The sequence below is a fragment of the Fundulus heteroclitus genome, chromosome 10 (genome assembly GCF_011125445.2).
Source record: "Fundulus heteroclitus isolate FHET01 chromosome 10, MU-UCD_Fhet_4.1, whole genome shotgun sequence".
In the NCBI taxonomy this organism is placed as follows: Eukaryota; Metazoa; Chordata; class Actinopteri; order Cyprinodontiformes; family Fundulidae; genus Fundulus; species Fundulus heteroclitus.
Genome location: NC_046370.1, coordinates 21,013,362 through 21,030,166, shown reverse-complemented (window position 1 = coordinate 21,030,166; position 16,805 = coordinate 21,013,362). Strand labels below are relative to the sequence as shown.

The 16,805-nt window shown below is 40.8% G+C and overlaps 2 protein-coding genes across 3 annotated transcripts; both read right to left on the bottom strand.

Moving 5' to 3' along the window:
• Positions 1 to 1,027: 1,027 nt before the first annotated feature.
• On the bottom strand, positions 1,028 to 5,663 carry adprm (ADP-ribose/CDP-alcohol diphosphatase, manganese-dependent). Its single transcript, XM_012864051.3, has 3 exons — positions 4,894 to 5,663; positions 2,925 to 3,044; positions 1,028 to 1,998 (listed from the first exon to the last, which is right to left on the bottom strand). Exons 1-3 carry the CDS (start codon positions 5,483 to 5,485, stop codon positions 1,706 to 1,708), a joined length of 1,005 nt encoding a protein of 334 aa, XP_012719505.2. The 5' UTR covers positions 5,486 to 5,663; the 3' UTR covers positions 1,028 to 1,705.
• Positions 5,664 to 7,518: 1,855 nt separating this feature from the next.
• Positions 7,519 to 15,340, bottom strand: rsph1 (radial spoke head component 1). Of its 2 annotated transcripts, none has more exons than XM_036142322.1 (7): positions 15,180 to 15,340; positions 14,917 to 15,030; positions 12,824 to 12,929; positions 10,731 to 10,821; positions 10,276 to 10,411; positions 9,121 to 9,192; positions 7,519 to 7,701 (listed from the first exon to the last, which is right to left on the bottom strand). In XM_036142322.1, the coding sequence occupies exons 1-7, from the start codon at positions 15,228 to 15,230 to the stop codon at positions 7,603 to 7,605; spliced, it is 669 nt and encodes a 222-aa protein (XP_035998215.1). In that variant the 5' UTR covers positions 15,231 to 15,340; the 3' UTR covers positions 7,519 to 7,602. The 2 variants fall into 2 exon arrangements, with proteins under 2 accessions (XP_035998215.1, XP_035998216.1); XM_036142323.1 differs by having other exon boundaries at positions 12,824 to 12,942; positions 15,180 to 15,334.
• Between the last annotated feature and the right edge of the window lie 1,465 nt (positions 15,341 to 16,805).

Sequence of the window (16,805 nt, the reverse complement as noted above, 5' to 3'; positions counted from 1 at the left end):
GAATGACATTGTGAAATTATGACTTTAAAAATTAACCTCTATTTTTCCCCTTTTATGACAGGCTAAATAACCCAAAACATTGCTGTAATATTTGACAGTGTAACTTTACAAACAGCACCCCATAATAATACAACAAAGTTCTCTCAGAGTATGAAATAAAATTAGTTTAATTTACAACTTAAGCTTTTGGAAACACAAGGCTGTCTTTAAGATTTGCATTTGTGCCTTCTGGTGTATGTGTAATAATTCCACAAATACAAAAAATAAATAAATAAATATCCCTGCATTTTTACATATCTGTCCTACAGTTAGACTGTCAGCATCTCAAAAGATTGTGCAAGTCCAATCATGACCTGCAAAAGTCAAGAACACACTTGCATGGCTTATCAAACAGTGACCTTATCAGGCTTTTCAGTCTGCTTTGGGTGAACTGTCACAGACGGCTAAATCAAAGTGCAAACTGTAAACAACAGCATCCACAATTCCCTGGAATTCCAGACGCATGCAAGAAAAACAAAAAACTGAATTGGCACTTAAGATTTGTCTTTGACGAGTACATACTCCAAAAGTGTTTGTCTTCCTTCCGTGAAACAATTAATTTTGCCACTTATTGTTCTGGGGGAACTAATAATAACCTCTGCATTTGTAAAAGCGCTAAGTTACTTCCTAAAATATATCTTTGAAAATGTATTCACTATTCATATTAAGCAAAACTTGTGGGTGAACTGTTACATACCAGGAATAAACAGCAAACATAATGACGCAGAAATTTTACCTCCACCAAACGACTAAAGCCCAGCACTTACAGATGCTATAAAAATAAAATAAAGCGCCATCTCTTTCTTGTATTAAAAATGCAAAGGAAGGAGATTTAAAAAAAAAAAAAAACACATTAACAGACCCCTGAGGTAGTCCAGACCCTCATACAGGTTCACAGTAAAACTTACATATACTAATTAAAGGTGCATGCGAATCGCCCACATGACCTGAATGCATCACACGGTGCTATCATTCAGCAGGACACAGGTCAAAGAAATGCATAAATATTTTTATTATAATCAGAATTCCACTACAGCAGTCTCGTACAGAGTTATAAGGCAGAATAAGAACCTTGGTTAAGTGCGATGGGATAAAAACAAACAGCAGCAATCCTCACAGAAACCAAGTCTTTCTTTATATATTTAGATATAAATAAATGTGCAAATGTTCTGGCAACTGCACTGCAAAAAGTTTATTTGTCCTTGATTTGAGCAGGGGGAAAAAAAGAGGATCTCACAATGGAATGAGCATTTTGACCCCTAAAATAAGATAATTAGATATACTGCACCTGAAATAAGATGAAGACGAGTTGTTCCTATTTTGGGGGCAAAAATCTTGTTCAACTGGAAGATAATTTAAAACTTGCCTGCTCAAATCAAGGACATATACACTCATTTTAAGAAAAAAATATTTCCTTTTAGTTCTCTTTTTGTAGTGTGCTTTTGTATTTTAACTTTAGTACATTAAAAATGCATAACTGCAGGAAACTTTTTGGGGGGCAGTGCATTAGTAGCGCAGTGCTTTGGAAAACTGGGCCCAGAAAAGGCCTTCTGTGAGAAGTGCAATTCTTCCAATAAAGGGACTCGTATAAAAAAGGGTGCCGGACATTTTGAAACTGTCCGTCTAGCCGTGCGACTCTGCCCTGAAGACCCGAGTCGCGCCGTCGTCAGAGAAACAGCAACACCCGATCCGCCATCCTGCCTTTCCCCGCTAGCACCATCTTGTCTGCGTAGACGGAGACCGTCCCGTAGGCGTCGCTGTCGGGAACGGTCTCGATCACCCCGTCCACTGTGAGGTGGTGCACGCCCGTGTCCTGGTCTAGGCAGTAGCCGGCGTCGTGGGCGTGGCCCGCCATGTAACACACCACGCAGCTGTGGGACCGGATTATGGCCAGAAGGTCCTTATAGTTCCACGCTAGACAAACGGAGCCCGTGGAGTAGGGGTGGACTGGGAGGTGACCTGGACAAAGAAAAGATCAATTAGATCCATAATCACACGCCACTTGGTTCCATCTTCTGTTCTGGACTCAGAAAACTAAAGCAGCAGCTGTTGGGGATGGGGGTCTGGTTAAGCATTTAGACCTTTCTTTCTGGAAGGCTTTCCAGGGTCCACCCACCGTGTCCTACTTCATTAGGGCAGTGCATAAAAATCAATATAAAGATTCATATCAATGTTTTTAAAAACAATTTAATATCGATATTCTGGATTTCGATATCGATATACCTCTCAACCCCTAGGGGGCGTTATTACAGCGCGCCATTACCGTTCACAGCGAGGAAGTGCAAGTGAGACGAATTTTCGGGAACGGCCGACAGGATTTTAGAAGCGCCTTCGTACATAAAAATTCAAACGTTTGGGCACAGTTTTGGTTTCTGTGATACGTTAAATGCATTGAACCAAATGCACTTTATTTTCCTGTTAATATATCAGTGTTCAATAAATTCAACATAAATATAATATTTGGCTGGATTGTTGATTTGAGCATTAATTTGAAAGTAATTAATATTGATATTGGAGTCAAATCAAGCTGAGCAATATCGAGAATCGTATCGAATCGGCTCATCCCAGATGATACCCAGCCCTCATCATATCTATGCATCTTGTCTAGCTGAACGGATATTCGATATCATCATCTGCGCAAACATCATCTGCGGTCTTTACCTGACCTTACTGATAAAGGTCGCGTATGAGATGGAGCAAACCTTCACTAGAGGTTGGTTTAACCCACATTAAACGACATGCTAAGTGCTGGCAACTGAAAAACCAGGAGGTGGAAATGAGAACTTAATCATGTCGGACCGCTGGGTATAGAAGCCGTAGGTTGTCCGTCGGCTTGCCAGGCCTGACGGCGGCACGTGCGTCATCCAGGGACAGGGTTCACTTACTGACGATGGTGACTCGCTCCTGTTTTTCATCCGCCGCCGACAGCACAGAGTCCAGCCAGTCAAGCTGCTCCCGGCTGTAGCCGCCGTTGAACATGGTGAACCGACTGTGGCACTCCAGCTCTGCAACAATGGGGCAGAACAGACGTCGCAGGGGCAAAAAAAGGGGTCAATAAAAAGTTTAATAGAATAACAGTTTTCTTATGCATTTCTAGCCATGTAGGTTAATATTACAGTCGTTACATCCCCCCCAACCAATCACAAACGCAGACCCAGGAACCAAGCTCCGCCCCCCTTCAAAGAGTTCAGAGAGCACATGTTCTTTTTTCTTTTTAAAAAACTTGCAGTTTTGGTAAAAAGTTGGTTGAATAAAGGGTTGAGTTTGAAGTCAGTGTTCGTGTGTTCTGTATCTAAAAATAGGTCGCTAAGCAACAGCATAAAATAATTATCGATAACAATCCAATATGATTTCTATTTTAACAGTATGCTGTTTTTCTATATCGTCTGGCCCTAGTGCAGAATACTGATGTTTCAAAAAAAAATTTAATATCGATATTATGGCTTTAAATATCAATATACCTCCCAACCCCTAGGGGGCGTTATTACACCGCGCCATTACTTTCCACAGCGATGAAGTGCAAGTTAGACGAATTTGCAGAATGGCCGACAGGATTTTAGAAGCTCCATCGTCCCTAAAATCAGACGTTTGGGCACATTTTTTGGTTTCTGTGACACGTTAAATGCATTGAACCAAATGCACTTTATTTTCCTGTTAATATATCAGTGTTCAATAAATTGAACATAAATATAATATTTGGCTGGTTTTGTTGATTGAATTTTAAAGTAATACATAACGATGTTGGGAGTCCAATCAAATCAAGCTGTGCTAAATCGAGAATCGCTTTGTATTCTGAGCTATGTATCGAGAATCGTATCAAATCGGCTCATCCTAGATGATACCCAGCCCTAGTGGGGACGTTTGAAGAAGTTAAGAGAGTAAAGCAACACCCCAAGTGTTGTTCAACCCATCGTCTGAGAATGGAAAGGGTGCGGAAGAACCCGACCAAGACATGTCCGTCCAGCTGGACTGGAAAGGAGAGCATTCATCAGAGAAGAAGCCGACAGGCTTGCGGTAACTCTGGAGGAGCTGCAGCAATCCGCAGCTCAGGTGGCCAAACCTGCTGACAGAGGACAACTGTTAGCTGCGCGGCGTAGCTACGCCCTACACAAGTGTTGCCTTTTCGCAAGGTCGGCAAGAACAACGTTGTGGTGTCAGCGGTTATCGGACGAGCCGCGCAGAGCAAACACGTGGAAGCAGGTGACCCCCCAATGAGACCCCAATTGAACTTTGACCTGAACCCTTCAGACTGGGGCAGAGGTGCACCTTCCTTATAGCCAGATGTATAGAGGCTTTGAGTAGCCAAACAAATCCAGTGAAGGATCTGGTAAGTTTTTTTTTTAAACTGATGTTCTTGATCCAGTCGGATGGAGCTTGCGCTATTTGGGAAAGCAGAATTTCCGTCTCTAGATGAGCAAAGCTGGTAGAGGCTCAGCCTGAAAGACTGGTAGCTGTAACTACAGCTGAAGGATGTTCTACAGAATCCTTGTTTACGGTGGCTGAAAACAAGGGCCCAACATGCATCGTTTTTCTTTTCTTTTCTTTTCTTCCATCTGACAATTATGCACTACTCTTGTGTGAGTCCACCAAACTTTGTCAGACACCTTTTAGTTGGGGGTGGTGTTCTGACATAAAGTGAAAAAATCTGAAAGTGGGATATGTTTTTTTTAAAGGAGATATACCGTAATTCCCTCTCAAGTACCAGTCTTGACTTTTTGTTTTTGTCCAAAATGGAAACGATAATAAATGTTAATTAGCCATGTAGCCAATTAGCCAAAGGAAGGAAGGAAAAAAACAAGACATTGTATATGTAACTTTGTAATGTAAACACATGTTCCCACCCAGCAGCTGTACCTGGTGGACAGTTGAGATCCTCGTTGTTGTTGTACAGCTTAATCAGATTCATGGCGTTGTTATACTGCTCGCTGGACTCCTGCCTGCCCAGCAGGCTCACGTCGTACCCGTCCAGCACCACGAAGGTAAAGCCGGGGAACGGGCTGAACTGGTAGGCGTAGATCGGGTCCTGACCCGGGACCTCGCTCGGCCCACTGTCCGCGTACGGGCTGCTGTCCAGCGGGGAGCCCACCAGCTCGCTCCTGCTGAAGTTATAAAACTCGTGGTTGCCCCACACGTGGTGCACCCTGACGGGGCAGGAGGCGAACTCGCGCAGCACGGCGTCCAGCGCCCGCTGCGAGGCGCCGCGGGGCTTGTTGAAGCCGTCGATGATGTCCCCGAGCTGCAGGATGAACGCGGGCTTGACAGCCGACTCGGACCAGCTCCTCAGGGCGTTCTTCAGCAGCTGCAGGCTGCTCCGGTAGTAGCGCCTCCTCGTCCGGGTGAAGTTGAACCCGTCGTCGATGTCCGCGTACTGAACGTCGGCGATCAGGCCGAAGGTGAACAGCGGCGGCTGTGGGGCACAGGGGTCCATTGCTGACGAGGTTCCCATCCGAAGAGAGGGGAGGTTCCGGTATCCGCCGAGGGAGCGACAGCACAAGCCTGGCAAGCAGCGTCCCGGACAGCTGTTACATAAGTTCAGTCTCCCGGCCTGTCTCTGTGATGACAGCGCTAAAAACGCTTGTGTAACGCCGGTATTAGCAGTGCGCTACAGTGCGGCGCAATAAAACCACTTCCGGCAGCCGAGTCCTTCAAATTAAAGGTTCTATAACCATGGAAACCGATGTGTGACGACGCTATCGCCCATAGGAACATCCGTTTTATAGTTTTAATACATTATGGCTGTATTAACTGTGTTACAATACATATACATGCAAGAAATACCTTTTGCAGCTGTCCACCAAGAAGTTACACAATATTTGCAGCTAAGAAGATATTTAATCCATCTCACAAGCTTTTAGTTACCCACATATTGTCTATTTGACAGGGTCTGGTGCCTGTCTCCAGCTGTCATTAAGGCCAGAGGCATGTTACATCCTGGACAGGTCATCACAAAAACACAGGTCAAACAACAAGTCTTAGGACAAGATTTTTAAATTCGATTAAATTAAAAATGCTTTATTAATCCAAAAGGCATTAATAAAGTATGAATGAAGTATTGATGCCTTTAGGGGTTTCTTCATGGAGTTGTTGTAAATGCTGATCGATGCAGGCAGTAAGTATCTCCTTACTGCCTGCATTTTCAGTATGATGAAAATGCTCTGGTATTTTCATCATACTGAAAATGCCAGAGCTTTAATTAGACATTAAGATGCCCCCCACCACCTCAATAAAATTTGTGTTCACACTTGCATAAAAGCAAAACACATTTGCAAATTAATAAATGCTTGTATTGTGAAATAACTTGTTTTAAATAAAATTGTAAATCACCTTACACATTACATCACTTTTGTGCCTTATGTACATCTTCAAAGTTTAATCATTCCTTTTGATAATTTTCAATTCCTTGTTTATTACGATCATGATAATGGTAATTATTTTAACATGTGAAAAGCATATCGATAATCACTTTGGCATTGAAGCCCTTGATCAACGAGAACAAGAATGAGTGTTTTGCATCCTTACTACAAACTTTGCTTCTTTAATGCATAAAATGATAAATGAATTGCAAAAGCTAGCTGCAAATTCTGTTGTTGTGATGAACAAAAGGGTGGCAGTGTTTTTCCTACAAAGAATGTATTATATTAAATTCAGAAACAGATTTACAACACAGTAGGTAAATGCTTCAGTGAATTTTATTGACTTTATGTCTCATAGACATTACATTTTTGAGATGTGTTTATTTAAAAAAAAAAAAAAAATTCCAAGTTTGTAGAACTTTGAAATTCTCCTCAGCATCAGACAGAAAATGCCAGAGCTTAATCTCAGAAAGTTCAATGTTACAGTTCAGATACTTCTAACTAAAAAACAAAATTAGGCATAACCTTTAGAAAATGACACCAACGTAAATTGTTGGACATTATGCACCGAGGCTCTGTTTTACCAGACACAGCAACTGTCAAGCATGGTGGCGGAGGGATGATGGTTTTCAGCCACAGGATGCTTCTGGTTGAGAAAACTTGGCTTAAAAGGAGGTCATTAACAGGTAATCAACAACAAAGTGGCTAAAAAAAAATACACTGGTCCAGCTCCAGACCTCAACCTGACTGATATGCTAGTAGAGTAGGACGTTAAGATAGATGCATGTAGATGAGCTCAAATATAATAAATCCATGCTGTAAAAAAGTAGGAGTCAAAATTTCTTCTCACTGATCAGTCCGATGAAGCGAGAAAACATCTACCACACTTCCAAGTTGAATTGCTGCTTTTGCGTTTTTGTTCAATTTTAGCTAAATAAATACGGAAGTGTGGAATCTGTTGTTGCTTTTAAACTCCAGGTTGTATTAAATAATAAAATGATCACAACCTTTCTTTTTAGAATTACATTTCAATGAAACTTATCTTACAAATCCACCAATAAAAGTAGCATGAAAGGCAACAAAAAATAGTGCTTTTTTTATTATAGTTGAATGTTTTTATTTTTGAATACTTTAGAAATTCTGCAAGTGTTTTTGGGGGCGTTTCCGCTTTTAGACAGGTATATCTGAAATGTGATTACTGCTGTTTGTTTTAGTTTTCCTTTACAGGAGCCAACGATGTCATGCTACTAACACCCTTGGGAATCCACGTGAGGGTAACTTCCGGGGCCAACGTCTCCTCTGGTCGCTCCTACACAAAACAGAGGGAGAGACACACCAATCAAGAAAAGATGCTACAAAATGATCCATAAGCTACAACACCACACGTTTTTCACACACACAAAGACACAAATCAGACAAACCATTACGACCACATTCCTGTTTTGTCGCCCCTCGTCCCGCCTAAACAGCCCTGACCCATCCATTTATGGACTCCTGTCAACTCCCAAACAATTACTGTGGTGCCTGGCATCAATATGTTAGCAGAAGATCCTTTAAATCCTGCAAAATGGGAGATGGCACCTTCCTAGATCTGACATGTGTGTGCAGATCATCCCAAAAATGCTTGATTAGATTGAGATCTGTGGAATTCGGAGCTCAGGTCAACACCTTGAATTCATTGTTGAGCTTGTCACAACACGCCTAAACTAGTTTTGCTCTGTGGCTTTCCGCATTATTCTACAGGCTCAGCCATCAGGGGGTGCAGTTTCCATCCTGACTGATCTGAATAAGCAGCTAAGTAAGAAATTGTGTAGCACTGTGTTCTTTGACTCTCTAATCAGAACCTGAATTACATTTTCCAGCAATATGAGCTCAAGCAGCTCGCATGTATGACTGGAACACACAGACCAGCCTTCACTCCCACATGTGACCCTGTTGCCTGTCCACAACTCCTCCTTCCTTCAACCAATATTGATAAATGGTGACCACAGCAGACATGGAACACCCAACAAGAGCTGCAATTTTGGATATAAAGTCATTACACCTGTCCATTGTTTCTGCTCCAAACACATCAACTCTGAGAAATAAAGGCATACAATGCCATATATGCCACCCACTGACAGCTGCTATTAGCAGGTGACTAATGTTTTTTGTATAAACTTAAAGTGGTCATATTGTAATGCCTGATCAGTGTGTATGGAAACTCCAGGCCTACTATAATTTGTACAGGCCAGCACATAGGCAATATAAAGCAAGATGTGCAATTTGAAACAGAGCATGCTAAAAATGACAGTAAAGATATGCAGAAGCTAAAGATCCTCTTGATTCCAAGGTTAGAAAAGGTTCAAAAGATCCCCAAACATGCATCCCATAGATGTGGCTGAATCATCTATGCTACAGACAGAAGTCACAGCATCGGCAGACGAAGAAGCAGCACCTGCTCCATGGCTTCAGACTCCCCACCCCTCTGCTCACTGTCCACGGGCTGAAGGTTTAGAGTTGCCACAGTCAATGTCGCGTCAGAGTGCAGTGTGTCTGCGTAACCCTGGGTCATTTATTCAGTTTATGGCATTTCCTGCCTCTAATTAAATCAACATGTGCTTTTATTGATCGACAGATGCATGGAGATTGGAGTGGTGGTAGGATAAGACAACTTCTTTAAATTGACTCTATGCCATGATACTATCAATACATTTGTATCCATTAGTAAACATAAGTGTTGATTCACCTCCTCTTGTTTGTGGTACTCTCCATGTTGCTCACAGCCAATGTCAAAGACATACTTTCCAGGTCCGAGAGGCTGCAAAACAAGAGTCCATGAATTGGAAGGGACACCTTATTTATCTGATAGTGTCACCGGTCAAACGTATTCAGGATAGGCAAATAAAAGGCAGCATGTTGCCTATCCTAATGGCTGCGCTGTTCACAGCATACTAAGGCTACCATGCAGAGCTTATGAAACATTTTGCTCACTGGCTTGTAACATTCAGCTTGATTAAAAGCAGAACTCACAATATACTCAAGGGGGAGCTGTCACAGGAATCAGGTAAAATATGCTACACCAATTCATTTGAAAAGAGATTCATTATCCAGCCACTCATTAAGTAATTTGTTGATTTTTAGCAACAATGATTTCTAAAAAAAGTCATAATATTACAAAATAACAATAGTTTTTTGGATAAATAACTCAATAACCAAAAATCCTTCCAAAATTAATTATGTTTAATCCAAAACACTTATTTGAATCAGCAAAGAACCTAAATAAGTGAAATCCAAAATTGTCTGTTTCTTTTTATTTTTAAGAATAATGTCCGTAACGGAGTTCCACATCCTCCAAAACCAAAACAAAGACCTGGAAATGTTTTCCCGTTTGCGTCCAAAGTCCCGTTCCAAATGGAAAAACCCCATCCAAAAAAGATAAGAAAAAAGAGTGGTATCCCCAAAAATCCCCAAAAAGAAAAATAAAGTCCAGTCCGGTAGCATATTTTTGCATCGTCTTCTGGCTCCAAACTCTGATCAGGTTTCCACATGCACGTTTCTGTGGCGCTGGGACAAACTTTGAGTTCTGTTTTATCTATTTCCTTTGACTTTTAACTCATTTTAAACATTCAATCAAAGCAAAATCTCCCGCTGCACAGATCTGACCGTGTGAGTCTTTTCTCACATAGTGGTTATGTTACAGATACTGTAACAACAATAAATCATTGTTATTTAAAATCAACAAATTTCTTAATGAGTGGTTGGATAATTAATCTCTTTTCAAATGAATTGGTGTGGCATATTTTACCTGATTCCTTTGACAGATCCCCCTTGAGTATATTGTGAGTTCTGCTTTTAATCAAGCTGAATGTTACAAAAATACAGTCTGTGAGTCCAAACTTACCCTGTTGTTGACAAAGTTGCCTTGGTATCTGTGGTTACTGTAGATGTATTCCCCAGCCAACTCCATATTGCCATCCACCCATGTGCCCTTGTACTTTGCACCGGTATCCTTGTACTGGTAGGTGCCCTGGCCATGCCTGGAAATCACACAAGGACATTTTTTACGTTCTCCGTGCCGTCACTGGTCCAAACTGGTAACGTTTACGGTTAAAACTTGGCTAAATATAGTGAAGAGCAAACAGTGGGTCATCCCTTTCCAAGCTGAATCTCTGGACAAACAAGCCCGATCCACGATGCCACCAGCTGGTAGCTTACAGGACTTAATAGACCTGCTGATAAATATTCTTGTTGCCAGATACCACAGCAGAGCTTCAGGGGTCAGGGCTGTTAAAGGAGGGCCAACATTCTACTGGTTGGGTGATCATAACATTATGCCAGATCAATGTCTAACTATACCTCAAGTGGTGCTGCCATTCTCCATCGTACGTGTCTCCATTGGGGTAGGTGTAGACCCCATGGCCTTCTCTCAGGTCCTCTACCCAAGATCCTGTTAGTCAGAGAAAGCCACCAGTCACTGTCTGGTGTCATAACGCCTCCTCTTTGGATGGTAGGACTGTCTTACGAAAAATATCACTTAAGGGGGTCAAGACAACACATTTCATTTTTCTGAGGTTGTGTGGGTATAATACAGGGGTCTGCAACCTGTGGCTCCAGAGCCGCATGTGGCTCTTTACACCTTCAGCTTTGGCTCTTAAAAAGTTAGACCAAAACATACAGGGGGGGAAAAATTGGTCAATGTTTCTAAATGTAACGGTAATTTCAAATTGCTAGCTTTAGGATCCATTTATTTCTGCAGTATATGCATAACATTTTACTATAAATACTCCTTTATGAGGTATCTTTTCGTCAATAGGTTTCAAACAACTTGCTTTTTCAGCATTTTGATGCCATTTGCTATATATTTAATTAAAAAAAGTAAATAAATTTCCTATAGTATACCATAAAAACAAGCTCTTGTTTCAAAGAGATGTGTAACTTTTATTGCTCTAAACAAAATTTGTTTAGGTGGACCGAGGGCAGAAATGGCTCCTAGGGTTGTAAAGGTTGCTGACCCCTGGTATAATATGATCTGTTGTGCACTGATGAGGCCATGTAAATGTCAGAAGTGAGTACCAAAGGACCTGCTCAGGGGCAGTCATCTTTGTTGCTTTGCTCAAAAACGGTCAGATCAGAAAACGGGTTGTCTAAGTAATTCATATTGTCTAACCAGAGCACATCATCAAGCAAATGGAAGGTGGCGACAACAACGCTGTCATTATCTGTAGGTTTATTTAATTTCTAAATGCTGTCAAATGGAAGGAAGGTGTGTTTGGAACTGAAAAATCAAGATGACTGACTGACGAGCTAAACCGCTGCTAGCTGCAGGATTTTCCTGTCTGGGAGAGCAAGTGGTCTATGTGCCATTTATTTTGGCCCCACTGTGTTGAACAGTGCCGCTAGGTTAAACCCTTTGGTCAGCTTGGCCTCACCTATCCGACATCCTGCGGCACAAACACGTCAACTAGCCATAAAACCATTATAATGGATTTGTAATGGAGTGTTGCGGCGAGAAGGGAGGTGTGGACGGAGAGGAAAGTGGTTTGTGGGTGTTTGACCCGTTTTCCAAATATGGTAGTAGCAGCATATCAATACCGCAACCAACCCTTTTACTGAGGAGGGGCCTTTAGCCTGACAAAACAACAAGCGGACGTTATTTTTTTAATGAAATTCTTTGCAAAATTTATATATGCAGCAATATCAACATGAAATGGTTTTGTACGCTGATGTTATGGCACCTTTAATAAAGTAAAAAGAAAACAACAAATTTTAATGGTTCTACCTGATTCATTTTTTGTTGCACTTATATTGTGTATACTTAATTATTTCTCACTGCAAAAAGCACACGAGTATGATTATTGAGAACCACAAATGAAGTGGATCCAACACTTTCAAATCTAGTTCAAGTAAATAATGGATATCAGCATCTGATCATTCTATTTCTATTGCTGCCATTACCAAGCTCCTGGCTGACTGAGACAGACTCCTTAATGTGGAACACTTGAAACACTGAGGAAGCAGGTACCTGAGAACCCGAGGGGTCTAGGAGGGTTTATATTTGACAAGAAATTTAGAAATGAAAAGAAAAGCAAAATGTTCAAATATGTCCTTTTTATAAACAAGGAAGCAGGGCTTTTTTCCTGGTGTTGGTCAGGAATCTAGGAGCAGCATTTTGCATTAACTGCAGCTGCCTTGTTGACATTTTACAGACCAGACATTATGACATTAACCTACCGATAAATGCAACTTTAGCCCGGCTGGTGTCTTAATTATCTTAAGTTGAGCTTAAAGGAAAAAAAACTAAAAAAGCTTTTTTTCCCACTGGGATACTTTCATTGGCTTAAAACTCCTTTATCAACACAGAACATTTCTGTTTCCCCATCTACAAATTTTCCGCCCAACGCTGATGCGTCGTTGAATCCTCAGAGTTTTGTCATATGGGTCGGTTCTACCTTCATATTTGGATCCATCCGGATAGAAGAACGTTCCCTGCCCGTGTTTCTTGTTCTGGGCGTAATCTCCAACATATCTCGCCCCATTCTTGAAGTGGTACGCCCCCTGTTGGATAAAACTGTCACAAAACGTAGACGTACTACACATGACAATCCCTTTACAACACATGGGTAAACTGACTGGCCACTTTATTAGGTACACCTTTCTAGTTCTGGTCGGTCCAATTGCTGCCAGCAGAACTGCATTGACTGTGTTTGGCATAGATTTAAAAAGGTGGGAACATTCTTCATAGATTGTGAGCCGTAATAACATAGAAGCATTCTCCCTGTTGCTGCGGATTGGTCAGCAGTACATCCATGACGGGAACTTCCTGTTCCACTAAGTTTCAAAGACGTGTAGACACACTGTGGTCATAAAGGATGGCACATGGTCCTCATGGAACCCCTCATGGAAATCAGTGAAAATGTCCAGAGAGAAGAGATCGCACACTTTGTAGTTAATTGTCAGAAGGCTGTAGGCCCAGATTTGACACGCATCGTCCATGTGCGTTTCCATCACGTAATGACGTCGGAGCTAAAGGCTGTCCAAATTCAGCACAGGAGTCTGAAACTCCTTTCCTCCCACCATAGAGTTCTTACTGTTGATCCCATGAAAGGTTAAGGAACAGGAGCTAGGAACAGGAACTAGAAGCTGTTATTAAGGGTATTCGGATGCAGCCTCCGTGTTGATCTCCGGCGTGTATCTGATTGCAACACAGACCTACAGTACAAGAGAAGACCTTGAACATTCCAGCTCTACTCCTCAGCCCTATGAAGAGTGTCTCAATACAAAAGAATGCAATGTTAAATACAATGGAAGACTCCGTGAAATATCATAAAACAAAAACAAAAAATTGGAGGCTATCAAACAGAGTATATGTCTAATAAAAATTCAAAAACAGTAATTAACAAGTAAATGGCTACCATAGCTCTTGATAACAATGCATGGCGTTCATGCGATGGTTCACTCATCTTTTTTCTGTTAGTGGCGACTTGAGGGAGCCACGATTCCCTTTCCGCTTCAGTCTCACAGACAGCGGCCTCGTCAGAACCACAGAGCTATATTATACACAGGAGTGCTAATAGCCCGCTGTTGCTTTGAAGCCACCAGCCGCCATATTGGTACTCCCTATTTCCCCCCAGTAACTAGGGAATATGTGCTTAAGACTTTTAAAATGTCAAATGCCGTATACTTTTATGTTATGTACTAAAACTATCAAGTACTGAGAAAGTCATGTGCTGAAATATTTTGCACGTTTTATATATATATATATATATATATATATATATATATATATATATATATATATATATAAAACATTTATAAATATCTAAATAACAATATACAAAAACATATATTTACATATATGTATACATACATATACATTTATACACACACACACATATATATATATATTTTATTATTTTATTTTTTTTTATTTTTTTTTTATATGAATAACATGTAAAATATTTCAGCACATAGCTGTTAGTGTTAGAACATCCACTGACTGTAGAATTACCTGTGAAACGTTTTCACACAGCCAGAAAACTGCTTGTTGTTGCAACCAAATCCTATGGGATTCTGTGAGAGTAGGGAGTAGCAAGATGGCGGCCAGTGACTTCAGTTTTTCGGGCAAATCAGCACTCCAGTGTATTATATAGCTCAGTGGTTAGGACCTGTGAAGTCCTAACAGTTCGCTCCCCCTTCCTCCCTCTCCCATGCACGTGCATGACACTGGTGTTATTTCAACTTGTCACCAGCAGGGGCAGACGTCAGCAGAAATCCTGGAACTTGCACAATGCACATTTAAACGCAATGACAATTTCTAACCATTGGCTATTTCTGTCAACCCAAGCTGGCTGTGCCAGAAGCACTCACACCAGCCCCATCTGGCATGATGATTATTTTAATTTTAACAGTTGAACCAGTGGTTCTCCTCACACTTGTATCTTCCACAATGAAATGCACCGAATCCATGTGACGCCACGCTGATTGGCTATTTGTGTGACCAGACAGGTGTCCTTAATTAACCGGATGGAAGCGTTTTACCCACATGCCCGTGTCTTTTTCCGTTCTGGTAGGCGCCTTCGTAAATGTCTCCGTTGGGTAGAGTAGCTTTGCCGACTCCGTGTCTCTCCCCTGCCTCGTTTCTCTCCCCTTCATACTCCTGCTCCAGTCAGACAAATTAGGAACAAAAAAGAAAAGATGGAGCCAATCACAACAAAGCCGAACATCAGCTTGTAAGGTCCATGATGGTCAGCAGCGCTTAGTTTCTAACGCCGCTGCCAACAAACTGAATGAACAAACTTGTCTCACCCCAAGTTTACTGTGCTCGTCGTCAAAGTCATCAGAGCCTCTGTCCGACATTGTTCCCTCTCCGCTTCAGGAATACTTGTTTAGTTTCTGGGATACACGGCTGGAAGCCTAGCTTTCAGCGCTCAAACAAACCGATAGGGGTCTGGCCGGGCGGTTATTCGTTGTCATGACAACCGACAGTCGCACGCGACCAGACATACAACGCTGTTTCCGGTCTTTTCGCCATTATGTTTAATCTTTATTTTCAGGGGGATTTTTAGTAGGAAACATGAGTTTAGACTGGTATCAAATATGTTTTTTGTTTTGTTTTGTTTTGTTTTGTTTAATCTATTTTAGGCTAAATTTGTCTGGTTAAAAAAAACGTTTTGAAAGGATTTTATTTTAGAAATCAATCGTTCAGACATATAAAATCCCCCTCTCGTAACGTTTTACCCAGGCCCAATTGCTACCAGTGAGACTAGTAAAATCAAAAAGTCGCTTAATTAGAACCTGAAAAAAAACATACTTTTTTAATAGGCTAAACAATCCCAAAAATAACGCATCATGCACTGATCTAAATAAATAATAATAATAAAAAAAGAAAATTAATTGACATCTTTACGTCTGGTGAGGGTTATAAAGTCAGTAATCGGTAGAATATAAGGTTCTTTTTTTTCTTAACCTGCACTTGTGTTTACTAACCAGCAGGGTGAAGCAGAGAACGTTTTAAAAATGCTGGCCATGCTTTTAATCATTATCAAAATTAGTTAACGTCATTTTCTTGTGAAAAGTTTACTTTAATGTCAATATTCGTTTTTTGTTTTTTTTTTAAGAACAATATTCAGGGGACCATGGGAAAGCTGATAACTTCATCTTGTGTGAGAACAGAACTCAAGCTTCTGAGTACTTTTGGTCCTTTTGTCAGCAGAAGTTTTGTTAATTCATCACAAAAACAACAAGAGCAACAAACATTTTAATAAAACAGCCATCTCCAGATGATTGACTATATGTGCGTCATATGCCAGTGTGTTATCTTATGGATAAATATGATGTGTCATACAGTGGTGCCAAGCAACAGCACAAATGAGGAACTTGAAGTAATAACAGCTCATGACTTTTCACACTCAAAGTTTTTGCAGTGGCAAGCAGCAACTTTGTTCATAATCTCTCTATTTTAAATGAAAGCTTTCATCTTGTCTAACAATGTATATTCTAAACTGAATTGAAATTAGAATAGATTCATACAACTTTATTGCCATACAAGCAAGAGAGAAAAAAAGAAGAAAAAAACGCAGATTACATCCAACCAGAAGTACTTTAAGTGCTTTGTTTAAAACAGAGCAAAACTAAACCAAAGACTGAAATATTCAAATAAGTGAAATACAATATCAGAAAAAAGTAATAAGTTAATTAAACAGTCAGAGGACATATCCCATCCAGTTTCTTGTGTTGTATACAACAATTTCCTGTAAATCTTAAAAATAAAATCTGTCCTCTATTTCAAGTGGACCACAAGGTAGTAATACGTGAATAGTAAAAAGCTCGTCCAGCGGTATTAAAAGTAAAGAAATTAGAGTTTGGCCGATTGTTTGCCAAATGCCAAATCCTTTCTGACAACATTAGCCATCTTATTCTGCTATTGACTCC